Below are 12,297 nucleotides of genomic sequence, written 5' to 3'. Positions count from 1 at the left end.
TAGAAAAAGGATGAATTACAGCAGACCAAGACTAAAATAATATACGTAAAACTAAACTAAACCAAACATAAACATAGAAGGGGCTAGGGCTTTTTTTGTAAATCATATTCTTCCATTATACTAAGAAGTTTCATTGCATTTTTGTTTAGCGTGACTTTATGGGCTTTTATACAAGAAAGAAACTCATTATGAAATAGATAGATAGAGATAGATAGATAGATATTACTTTATTGATCCCCGAAGGGAAATTCAAATTGTCAAGAGATCATCAAAATATAAGAATATAAAAACAAAGAACTATCCAGTCAATTCAGGAGGAATTGAACAGTCTTATTGCTGTGCGGACGAAGGATCTCCTGAATTGCTCCTTTCTGCAGCACAATGAGAGGACCGGACTGCTGCAGCTACTCCTCTGTCGCTCCAGGGAGGCTGTGGAGAGGGTGTCTGCTATTGTCCATTATAGCTCTCAGTTTGGTCAGTGTGCCTCTCTCCACCACAGATCTTAGCGGGTCCAATCTCCTGCCCAGCACTGAGCCCACTTTTTTGACCAGCTTGTCTAATCGCTTAGTGTTTTTGTCTGTAAGGCTGCCTCCCCAGCACACTGCAGCAAAAAAGAGTGCACTGGCCACCACCGTGTGGTAGAACATGGTCATCATTTCCACATACACATCAGAGGACCTCAGTGTCCGCAGAAAGAACAGGCGGCTCTGCCCCTTCCTGTAGAGGGCGTCGGTGTTAGGGGGCCAGTCCAGCTTGTCATCCACAAGGACCCCTAGATATTTGTAGGTGTGCACCACTTCAATGTCCACCCCACAGATTTTCACTGGTTCCAGAGGGGGCTTAGACCTGCGGAAATCCGTGATCATTTCCTTTGTTTTTGAAGTGTTCAGTTGAAGATGGTTTTTTCAACTCCAGTCATTGGAGGCTGTTATTAGATCCCTGTATTCGAATTCCTGTCCATCCCTGATACACGCCACAATAGCAGTGTCATTCGAGTATTTCTGGATGTGGCAGGACTCAGAGTTGTATTTGAAGTCCGAGGTATACAATGTGAACAGGAATGGAGCCAGTACAGTCCCCTGTGGAGGCCCCGTGCTGCTCATTACTGTCCAAGAAACACAGTTCCCCAACCTGAAACATTAAAACTTGGTTTCACTCTCATAGACTTTGATTTGTGTATATAAAATTTACCAAGAATAAGGGTTTTATTAACCAGAAGGTCATCTTTACTATTGTCCATGACAAAGTTTTCAAGTTGATAAACCTTTGGGTGAAGCCAGTCATATACTTTAAGCCATAAGACTTCAAAATACACACATGGGAAAAATAGATGATCAGTAATTTCAGTGTCATCAGAATATACACAGATGTTTGTTTCAATTCCAAATCTTTGTCAATTCACTGGATGGATACACTCCATTTAAATTTTAAAGTGGATTTATTTTGCCTTGGGAGTTATGGGGAATTTTAGATATTTAGTTCGTAACATGTTAATAGTGCCTTTCGAATAGATTTGCGAAATTGAGTTTCTGCCTATCTCACCTCGTAAATGGTCACACAGTTTCGTTTTTTTACTGTTACAAAACAGCGTTTGCACTAAATGTGTCTCGAGAATAAAATATGAGATGCTACTTTTGCTCAAAAGAAAGTTGGAAAAGAGGCTTTGATGACTACCCCGATGTGTCGTTAATAAAAAGCAGAATACCAATCAATCTGATGTGCGTAGAGGTGTGTGTGGTTATTCTTCAGAATACCCATTATAATTACTTACAGACATTTACTGATGACTCAAAAGACCAGAAAGATCATGTAGGAACAGGAGTCTACATCCCACAATTTCAGATTCATTCTTCTGAGCTTACAGGGCTTGAAATCAGTTAGGGAAAATTTATTGTTTGAAATTTTGTCGTTTCTTTAGAATTCAGAGAATTGGACTTGTGGTAGAGTTTTGTTGGGTACCTGCACATATGGGATTTAAGGATAATAAATTTGTGGATAGGATGGCAAAAATAGCACTAACTAAGAGACATAATGGACATTCTGTTTGGAAAAGGAAAAGATAAAGCACTAATTACAAAGAAATGATTGGATCTTCGGCAGAAAAAGTGGGATGAGGACAGTACGGGCAGAATATACTATAGGATACAGAAAACAATTTGAACACAGAGTGTTAAGGGAAGAAATAGAAGAGAGGAGGTAGTGCTCTCTAGACTGAGATTCTATCACACTGGTTTAAATAAGACACTATTTCTATCGGGAAAAGGAAAGTCACAAGCATGTGCACATTGCAATACAACTGAAACTGCTGAACACGTATTCATACATCAGACTGTTTAACAGAATATAGTAATTTTTTGTTGTTGTTGTTGTTGTTTTTGAGTAGGCACTTGTAAAGTGGATCCCGTGAGTTACTAAATATTCCAGTATGGTGGGTGGCAGTATGCAGCTATATTATTTAAATATTTATTTATTTTTATTGAACATTTCGTACGTTACAAATGGACATATATACATCTTTCATATTCTTACACTGATACAGCCATTTTGTAATCTTTTGAATATGTTCAAATATGAAAAACCAGTAATGAAACATTAAGAAAAGAAAACAAAAAAAAAAAAACTAGAGAACATCAAACTGTACGAGGGAGATGTAAACTAAGCACCTGTAAGTTGGTATTGCAATTGGCCAAAAACCGCGAAGAAGAAGAAGAAGAAGAAGAAGACGGTTAGATACGTGACGTCATGGCCAAGATGGCAACCTCCATGGTGGAGACCGGAGAAGATGCATTTAGAAAAATATTCAAATTGTACAAGCGCAGAAACCCTCCGCCGGATTTCAGCGATGTAATTGATTTCTCCAAAGGTGTGCCGAGCGACAAGGTGAGGGAAATGACAAACCAAGAAAAACTTAGGAGCCGTTCACAAGAATCGTGATCCTGAGTCTGACGGATTGTTGTCGTCTCACGCATTCAGAATTGAAAAGACCCTCTAGGGGCTTTAAAAAAAAAAAAAAAAAAAAGTACTTGCGAAACCCAAGACCATGTGAAATTTTACATTATACTAGCGGAGGCAGCGGTACTCATACCATTTGCATTCAAAATTATGCTCAAGTGAAAGTACAGAAGTATTATCAAAATGAACCTAAAAGTAGGTTATAAACTAGATTCGGAAAGGTCTTCAAAAACACCCTGTTAACAGAACGGTCAGAGATTGCAGTCACAGACTAGTCTTTGAAATTGATATTGGTCGTGGATGACAGGGAAATCACCAAGATGTTAAATTTTCTTCTTCCGTGACTTTGCGTTATGGCCACCTTCTCGCACTTTTAGAGTGGACTTCGCAGTCCAGTTGCTCTCAGAGACACAATTATCCACTTCCTGCCCTCCACATAGGCTACTACTGACCCTGCTCTCTGCAAGATTGCAACAATTTTTTGTTTGGCTTCTTAATACATTCTGCATGATACTAAAACACATCCCACTGTCTCTCTGTCATGATACTGATCACAATGCCCCATTGGTTGTTTTCCTTTAATAAAAAGTGTACTGTTAATGTTGCTGTGCTCAGTCTGCATATTGTCACTTCACGTTCTTTCTTGTTTGTTCCTGTACTACTTACCATACCTACTTTACTTTGGATTGGGTGTAAATGTCGTCTTTTTGCTGCGTTATCCCAATACTGTTGCCGCTGTTGATTTACCTTTTCCACACCTTGCTTTTCCCCTCTGACTACTTTTTTTGTTTCACAGGATGCCTGAATGCAGAGGCACCCACTTGAATGACATTTTCCCCTTGATTAACTATCTTCAATTGGCAAACAAGAGTCAATAAAGTTGATCCTAATAATTTCTTGCATTATTTGTCTCAAGGCTTGTGAGTGCTGACACATCGTCCTTACATATCAGTGTTTTCGTTGATCTCACATTCTCAGCCCACTCTGATGCCATTATAAACAGTTCAATTGTATTCAGACTCAAATAATATGTTCTTTTACTAATTCCCAACTGGTAACTAGGAATTATAACTGCAGACCATCCATCAGTAAAAATCTGCAAATAGCCCATGTACATGCAGCCCCTATAACTATAGTATTCATTAACAAGATCTGTGGTCTTATTATTGTGTTTAATCTTAAGTAGTTCCAGATCCACACATACATGTTCTGACATCCAGCTATGTCTGGCCATACAAACAAAAAGTTGTCAACACTGGCCAGACTGACCATAGGCTGTAGATTATTAATTTAAGCGGCAGTGTGATAGCAGCCATGATAATAGCTTGGTGGATGTTTGTACTTAGCCCTTCAGCCCTTCAATGTGAAGCATAATGGATATAGAGTCAGAAGCACTTAACTCTTAGAGTTAAGAAAGAAAAACAGCAGTGCTTAGAGAATCCAACAGAAGTTTAGTCAAAACCTGGAAAAATATTGGAGAAACCTGACAGTATAGTGTAATGCAACACCACCACAAACTGCTGTAGAACCTCAAAAAAGCTCTAGTGGAGTGAACAAATCCCTAACACAGACAGCAATATTAAAAGTTTCAGGTTGTATTTGTGGCATAAATGTTGTATTGGGTTTCATTTGATTTTACAGTCTCTATTTTTCTGGTCAGGTTTCTGGCCTATACTTTATATAAAAGGGATTGATTGGGAGAAAAAGCTATGGCTAGACTGAATATTACATCAGCCACTGTAGTAAAACTGAAAATTAACAACCCTGTGGTTGTGTGTGTGTTTGACAGATAATTCCAGCTAAACTGGACCCTGCTGCAGTGAGTGATGTGGAGGCTGCCAGGGTTGGACTACAGCCTGTCAGAAACTGGAGAGCCTTTGGCTTGCAGGGCTACCAAGGTAAACACAGAACTGACAGAGGGGCAGATAGTTCTTTACCAAAAATCAAACTCAAATGTCAAGAGTTAACCCCACCAAATCAAAGTTCAGAAAAAAACTGATGTCACTCCAAACTCTCCCAGGTGTTCAGTTGGGTTTAGATCTGCTGACTGTGAGGGCCATAGCATATGATTCACATCATTTTCATCAAACCATGAGCCCTCTTGATTTGTATGGAAGCTTTTGCATTCATTATATTTCTACACAAAGTCAATAAGATTTTCCTTTAATTGTTTTACTCTGGATGAGCATCTTCTTTCATTATAGTATACTGCCGTACATTGTCATGTTTGCTACCACAGCTCCCCAGTTAGAATGCATTTTTAGCCCCGTTTTGACCAAAAGTTCCAGGTACTTAGGACCCAGAGGAACTAATCTCAGGGACTAAATTTGGAACTTTAAGTTCCTGTTGTGCAGTCCAGTTTGAGTTTCCACCACAGCTGAGGAACCAGGTAGATCATGCAAATTAGACCCATGAGGAATTTAAAAAATTGCAGCCGTGCTGTAGTGGAGGAAAAAACAACACAGATTTGTCCTGTTGTTCTTTGTACTTACTGCTGCATGAGTTGGATGTAATGAATGAATGAATGAAAAGGAGAAATGCAGAGCAGGAAAATATATCTTATTCAGACCACAGCTGCTCTCTCTCTCTCTTTCGTTCTTTCTTGTGCTTGAGCTTGTGCTCTGAGCTTGCTCGCACTCTCTTTTTTTTCTCATCTTTTTTAAATGACTTGGGAAGCTGACAACAAAGTCTAACGTTATCTTTAATGGTATTAAACAAAGAGAAATATCCTCCCCTTGTCCTTAAACTGGACCTAAATTGATCCTAGAGCACTTGCTTTTTTAATGAATGACACAGTACACAAGTTGACACTCAAGTGTTTGACCAATCAGTGATGGTCATCCTGCAAAACCCACTCAACATTCCTGTACTTTTGTACAGGATGTCCCCCTGGTGGAAATGCAGGTCAAGGAACGGAGTTCCTCAAAAGGTTCTTAGTACCTGGGGAAAGTTCCCGCGGTTGAAACATGGCATATGATTTTTCACTTTCCCCACTTCATTTATGGCTTCTTCAGGGTTCATCTTTATATCCAACCCTTTCCTGTTGGGTTCTCAGTCATTCTGGGTCAGACAGTGTCTGAAGACTTACCCTCAGAAGCCCAATGTCTGCAACCTGGACATGCACATGTCTCCCTCTGACACCCAGGACATCTGGGGCAAGAGTGTACACAGCCTCAGGTGAGAGTACCTTTACTTCTTCATTCTAACAAATCCCACTTACTTAAACCTCAAGCATCTATTTGTTTTTCACTCCTGGTGGAGCTAGGCCAGCAGTTTCCCTCTGCTTCCAGCCTTCGTGCTGTCGCTATCACATCACAGATTATACTGGACACATTTTCTCATGTAGTAAGACAGCAAACAAGCATATTTCCCGAAATGTCGAACTTTTCTTTTAAATTGTTGCTCCACATGAAATTTAACATTTTCTTAGTACAGCTTGATAGAACTCCTGTTTATATAGCCTTGGGGAATCCAACTGTCACTGTTTAATTATAAGACTGTAGGAAGTCAACCTGCTGCCTGTGCTCTTATCAACTACTTTTCTGCTATGCAACATGCTGCCATGAAACATTCTGAACTGAATTCTGGGTTGGTTTCTAATTTAAGTTAGTCTTACTTTTAAACCATGAGGAGCAACAGACACAGAACAACAGACAGAAAACGTTTTTACAGCATAAAACCTCTTTGTGGCCCTTTTGTTAAATATGGAAATGTAAAAACAATTTGACTGTATAGAGACAAAATAAGTCCAACTTCCTTGTAAATATCCCCTCAGACAGATATTAATGGCTGGTCTTCTTAAACTCGAAGCTGTAATTTACACGTTTCTGAAGTTGCTATTTTCACTGCTAACAGATATAAGAGGTTATATCAACTTTCAGACCACATGCAGTTTACATGCTTAGTGATAGTGTACTGGTCCTGGCACCAGCAGCCTGCATCTGTAAGTGCGCTCTGTGTTTGATCACCTCCAGTCTTCCTCCCTCTGGAAAGAGACAGCCTAAAACTCTACTGGAGAGGCTACGCTGGGTCACCCTGGGCTATCATTACAACTGGGATACCAAAGTAAGAAACACACCCTGCTGTGTTAGAGGATCCTGTAGAGAGGATGTATTTGATGTAAAGTTTTAAATGTAAATATGAATACCAATTTTTGATCATAAATATATAGTTCATCAGTATATTCATTTACATCAAACGTCTAACATACAATGTGGATGTTGAAATATGATCACAAACTTAGTGTCCGGACTTGCAGTATATAGGTTGACATCAACGGGGTAACTACACTAAACACAGTGTAGATTTGTTCCAGAAACAAAAGGACTGTCAATCTCCACCCCTGACTTTCAAAATAAAAGCAAAGAATTTTAAGTGCTAAAAGAAATACTATAAGTATGGCAATAAGTAGCAATAAGTACTGTCATTTCAGAAAGAACATCTACAGGCCCCTTAAATTAGTCATACATGCCAACTAAGTTTTTTAGTGTGGAGATGGTGCTTTTATTTTTAAAAGATTTGGCCTGGAAGTCTTATTTTTGTTTAGAGGACTTGAGGACTTCCAACAAAAATAAGACTTCCAATTTTATTAAAATATATTAAAAGAAAATCGTGTTATTTAACATTTCGCAGCCCCTTACAGCATATCTCTGCGTAGCTTTTCTTGTGTAAAAGGTCCAAATGTTTTCTTTGTTGTTCCATTCACAGACTTACTCTGCAAACCATTACTCTCCTTTTCCGGCTGATCTCCACTCCCTGTCCTACCAAGTAACAACTGCCTGCGGCTTCTCAGGGTTCAATGCAGAGGCTGGTATCCTGAACTACTACAGATCTGATTCTTCTTTGGGGATACATGTGGATGAATCAGAACTAGATCACAGTCAGCCGCTGCTGTCATTCAGGTGAGAGAGGAGAATAAACAAAGTACCACAGAGAAGGAAATTTTATGTTTTTTAGAATGCCATTACAGTTGTTTTGTTTTCTATTGTATCAGCAATTCAGGCTGTTCTAATGTGGTAAAAAAAAGTAATTAAGTAAAGTTTATTTAGCGTAGCACTTTTCACAGAGCAAGGACACAAAGTGCTTCACAACCATAAAAACAGTTCAGAAAATACAAACAATAAAACATAAGTAAATGGTAAATGGACTGTATAGCGCCTTTCTAGTCTTCTGACCACTCAAAGCGCTTTTACACATTCACCCATTCACACACATTCATACGCTGAATGCAAGGTCCCAACCTGTCCATCAGAGGAAACTAACCATTCACACACATTCATACACTGATGGCACAGCCATCATGAGCAATTTGGGGTTAAGTATCTTGTCCAAGGACACATCGGCATGTGGACTGGAGGAGCCGGGAATCGAACCACCGATCTTCCGTTTAGTGGACGACCCGCTCTACCTCCTGAGCCACAGCCGCCCCAAAAGATAAGCAACAAAAGACCTTAAAAAAAGCACACAAAATTGCAAACACAAGATAGCATGAGGCAAGACAAAGGCCAGTTTGAATAGATGAGTCTTCAGCTGCTTTTTAACCCTCTGGGGTGTGAGCCATTTTTTTCCTATAACTGGTGCCTCGACTCTCTTAACATATAAATATTTGTATTTGTAATTCAGTAATGAAAATTACAAGCAAGTAATTTGTCATTTTTTTTCAGCACATAACATGGGCTATTTGAATATTTGTGCTACAATGACATAACTTGACATAATAAAAAGTTATGAGATGAAGTCAAAAGAAAAAGTAAAAAGATTTTCACATTTCATCGATTTTCCACAAAAACAAGCTAGTGCAAATGATTACTGTTTTCACATTTGTAGCCCAAGGCATTAGGTAAAAAAACAAACAAAAAAAGTCTCAATTGCACAGAAAAACAGAACTATTTGTTTCTGGGTGATTTTATCAAACAACTATGTGCAAATGTTATCTTCACACTTGTAGACCAAAGCCTAAAATGAAAAACAAAAATTTAATTTGCAAGCAGTGATGAATGGGCCTTGTGTGTGTCGGAGGGAGCAGCAGGCATGGTATTGCTACTGGAGTTCTGTTGACACGGCTCTTAAATTTCAGGATCATCAGACACTGTGTGAATGGGTAAAATAATTCCTGTGCGCAGTACGTGGCGCTGGAGATGACATTGGAAATTGTGTATATATTTGAACTATTTGTCATTTAGGCATCACTTCCTGTTACCCGTAGACAATACTACATAAGTGAAATATTAATGCAGCAATGCATTTACTAGAGGGTAACTGACATGGATATACATTTTCATGAATATTGGACACTTTCTGTCCACTATGTGGCGCTAGAGAACACCCACCAATTACACTTCATGTTGCTGTATAAAGTGTAGATCACACTGTTATTTTCATGTAAGTCAGATGACATTTGTTACATAAGGCAGACTTCCTGTTGTCAATAGGGGGCGCTATGACTATGACTCAGTATTGACATGTAGATGTGTTCAAGCCTGAGAAATGGGGGGTGGATTGGACACTGTAAAATTGTCCAGCACATGTTCCATGAAAACTGTAAAACTTTGCAGTTTAGCATCACAAAGGTCTTTAGATGTAACCTACCAAATTTGAAGTTGCTCGGGTTAAATCTCTAGGAGGAGTCTGTTAAAATACAACACCTGTCAATGGCTTCACTTCGTGAAAAAAAATGCAAAGTAAATTTAAAATGGCTGACTTCCTGTGGGACTTAGGGTATGGCTCCAAGAAGCTTTTTTTTAAGTCTGGATGTTACATCTGCATACCAAATTTCATACATATGTCAAATTTAAAGGTAAGTGCTTTGACTTTGAAATTTTCTATGGGGCACCCTCAGGGAGTCAGATATCAAGTTATGCCACTTTTGACGCATGTGCAAAGTTTTGTGAGTGATTGAGATGTTAGAGGTGCTCAAAGGTGCTAAAAGTAATTAGATATTACCACCCCCTCACTTTGTGTTATCTTTTCTGATAGTTTTGGGCAGTCAGCCATCTTCCTATTGGGTGGCATCCATAGGCAGGACCCCCCCACTGCCATGTACATGCACAGCGGGGACATGATGGTGATGTCGGGACAGAGCCGCCTCCTTTACCATGCAGTGCCATGCATCGTCCCAGCACCCCAGGGGCAAACAGCTTTAGAGATAGAAGGCTGCAGTCGGGACTCTTCCCTGCTGAACAGCACTGTGGTAGTGCCGGTGTCGGGAGAGGACTGGGTGCTGTGCTCAAGGTACATCCAGAGCTCCAGGGTGAATGTGACTGTCAGACAGGTGCTGGGGCCAGGGCAGAGCTTCCCAGAAACACCCCCTCTTCACCAAAGGAATGATGCTAGATGCTAGACAGAGGGGTACCATGACAGAGGAGCAGATGGAGAGAGTGGGAAGAGCAGTAGTAGCAGTGACTTGATACTGTAGAGACATGAAACAGGTCACATGCTGTAACAGCTAGTCTGAAACAGGTACCTGCTGTAGAATATGCTGTCTTAGAGGGCATTCATACCAGGTAAAAAAAAAAATCCTCCTTTGCAAGAAAGCCACTTCAGTCAGGTCTGCTCTCAAATCTAATGTGCAGAGTCAAACCAACAATGCACTGATCCTACTGATGAGGATTGTGTGCCTCCAAAGCCTGATGTTTCTTCTAGATATCTACTTTGTGCTACATCGTAAATTTCTCAAAGAACTTCAGTACATAGTTAGTCTTTAAGGTCAAAATACTGGTGTTTGGTTTTCAGGGTGTTTACAACCTTACTGCTTATATTCTCAATATGACTAAGCATTTTTTTTATATTGTCCCCAAACATATGCAAGTTAAATGTTGACTGTCCACCCAGTCAGGTGACTTCTGTCCAACTCATTATCAGTTTCACTGCTGAAGACTAGACTGAATGAAAAAGCCCTACAACAAACAAGAAAAGAAGATTGCTGCCTGTGGGTCAGAGACTTCACCTAGTCATTAATTACAAAGAATTTGCTTCCAAATATTTAATATGATTAAGTTAGTAGAATTGGAAGACTTTGTATATAAAGAGCTATGTTTGTACTCAAATCTGGAAATCCAAATTCAGAGTGCTAGAGTGCAAAGTTAACATGACAATAAAGTCACAAACCAAATACAGTACTTAGACTACACCGTTCTATGGTCAGGGAAAAGGTGGTCTCTATGAAAAGTATTTTTCTACATGTAAAGAAACATAAATTTCAAAAGTTGAGGTTAAAATTGGTTTCTGTAAAGGAATGTTTAAGTTTCTACATACATTATTGTTGCTAAAATATTTTTTGAGGATACAGATGCATTCAAGTTTATACTAGAGATATCAACATGGAGCCTGCTGTGTGAATGCTAACAGATAAAATTCTCTGTATGGCAGTGTGATATGAGTGGAATACTGTGTTTGAAGTGTGAATAAAATGTTTTATGTCCTCTTCAACTCATCTTTGACTGCTTTTATATTCACGGTTGTAAAAAGGTCATTTGGAGTTCTCTTGCTAGACAATTTGTTCTTTACAGTGCTCATGAGATTTAATTTCACTCAAAATTTTGGGGAGCATTTATGTTTAGCATTATGTTTTGTTAGCCACTAAAGGCAAAATACAATTAAAGCTGCAAGCAGCGTTCAACGGGCCCTTGCGCCTCCGCACACATCGAGCCGCAGCGTGCATGATGACATGTCATCAGGCCATCACAATCCCAATCACAGTGATCGAGCCACCAGTAGCACCAATCACGTCAATAAAATGGCGTTCTCTGGGACTTTCTGGAAGCAGATGAATCACAAAGCTCGTCTCCAATTGGGAATCTATGTGATTGCACTTCTATGTGATATACGTTTAAATGTACATTGTTATGAGTACTTGCTGGACAAAGACGTGTAATTTTAGTTTTTCACTGTTATCTAACATTGCATGAAGGAGTTAAATATAATTTCCTGAGTCCACTATATGGTGCTATAAAACACCCATTAAGCGAACATCATGTTGCTGTATATCAACTGTAGAGCACACCTTGAAAATTTCATGTGAATCAGATGATGTGTGTCATATAAGGCTGAGTTGCTCACACCTGTTTTGAGCCCGGTCACTTGATTTTCAATTAGTAAATTGAAAAGTCTTGAGTTTGTGTGTAAAACAAATTAATTTCCTATTTTTAATCTATTTTTAGAAAAGTAAACACTTTTAACCCACATGACCTGGTCAAAGTTTGATTGAAATGTGTATGGTCATTAGGCTCTACAGTGTGAGTATTTCACTCGCATTTGCCCCTAAAAATATGTGTGAAGTGGAGAAATAATTTACTCGCACACTGTGCTACTACAAATTACAACCATAACACTATATGAAATGCTAGA

General features: G+C 39.2%; 1 protein-coding gene across 1 annotated transcript; it reads left to right on the top strand.

Annotated features, from left to right (window-relative positions):
- The first annotated feature begins 2,719 nt into the window (after window positions 1–2,719).
- On the top strand, window positions 2,720–11,379 carry alkbh1 (alkB homolog 1, histone H2A dioxygenase). The gene is made up of 6 exons (XM_067598083.1): window positions 2,720–2,880; window positions 4,742–4,850; window positions 5,967–6,129; window positions 6,927–7,017; window positions 7,660–7,853; window positions 9,928–11,379. The coding sequence occupies exons 1-6, from the start codon at window positions 2,743–2,745 to the stop codon at window positions 10,289–10,291; spliced, it is 1,059 nt and encodes a 352-aa protein (XP_067454184.1). The 5' UTR covers window positions 2,720–2,742; the 3' UTR covers window positions 10,292–11,379.
- Window positions 11,380–12,297: the final 918 nt, after the last annotated feature.

Source organism: Thunnus thynnus, chromosome 8 (assembly GCF_963924715.1).
Source record: "Thunnus thynnus chromosome 8, fThuThy2.1, whole genome shotgun sequence".
Lineage (NCBI taxonomy): Eukaryota > Metazoa > Chordata > Actinopteri > Scombriformes > Scombridae > Thunnus > Thunnus thynnus.
This window is presented reverse-complemented; position numbering and strand designations above follow the sequence as displayed.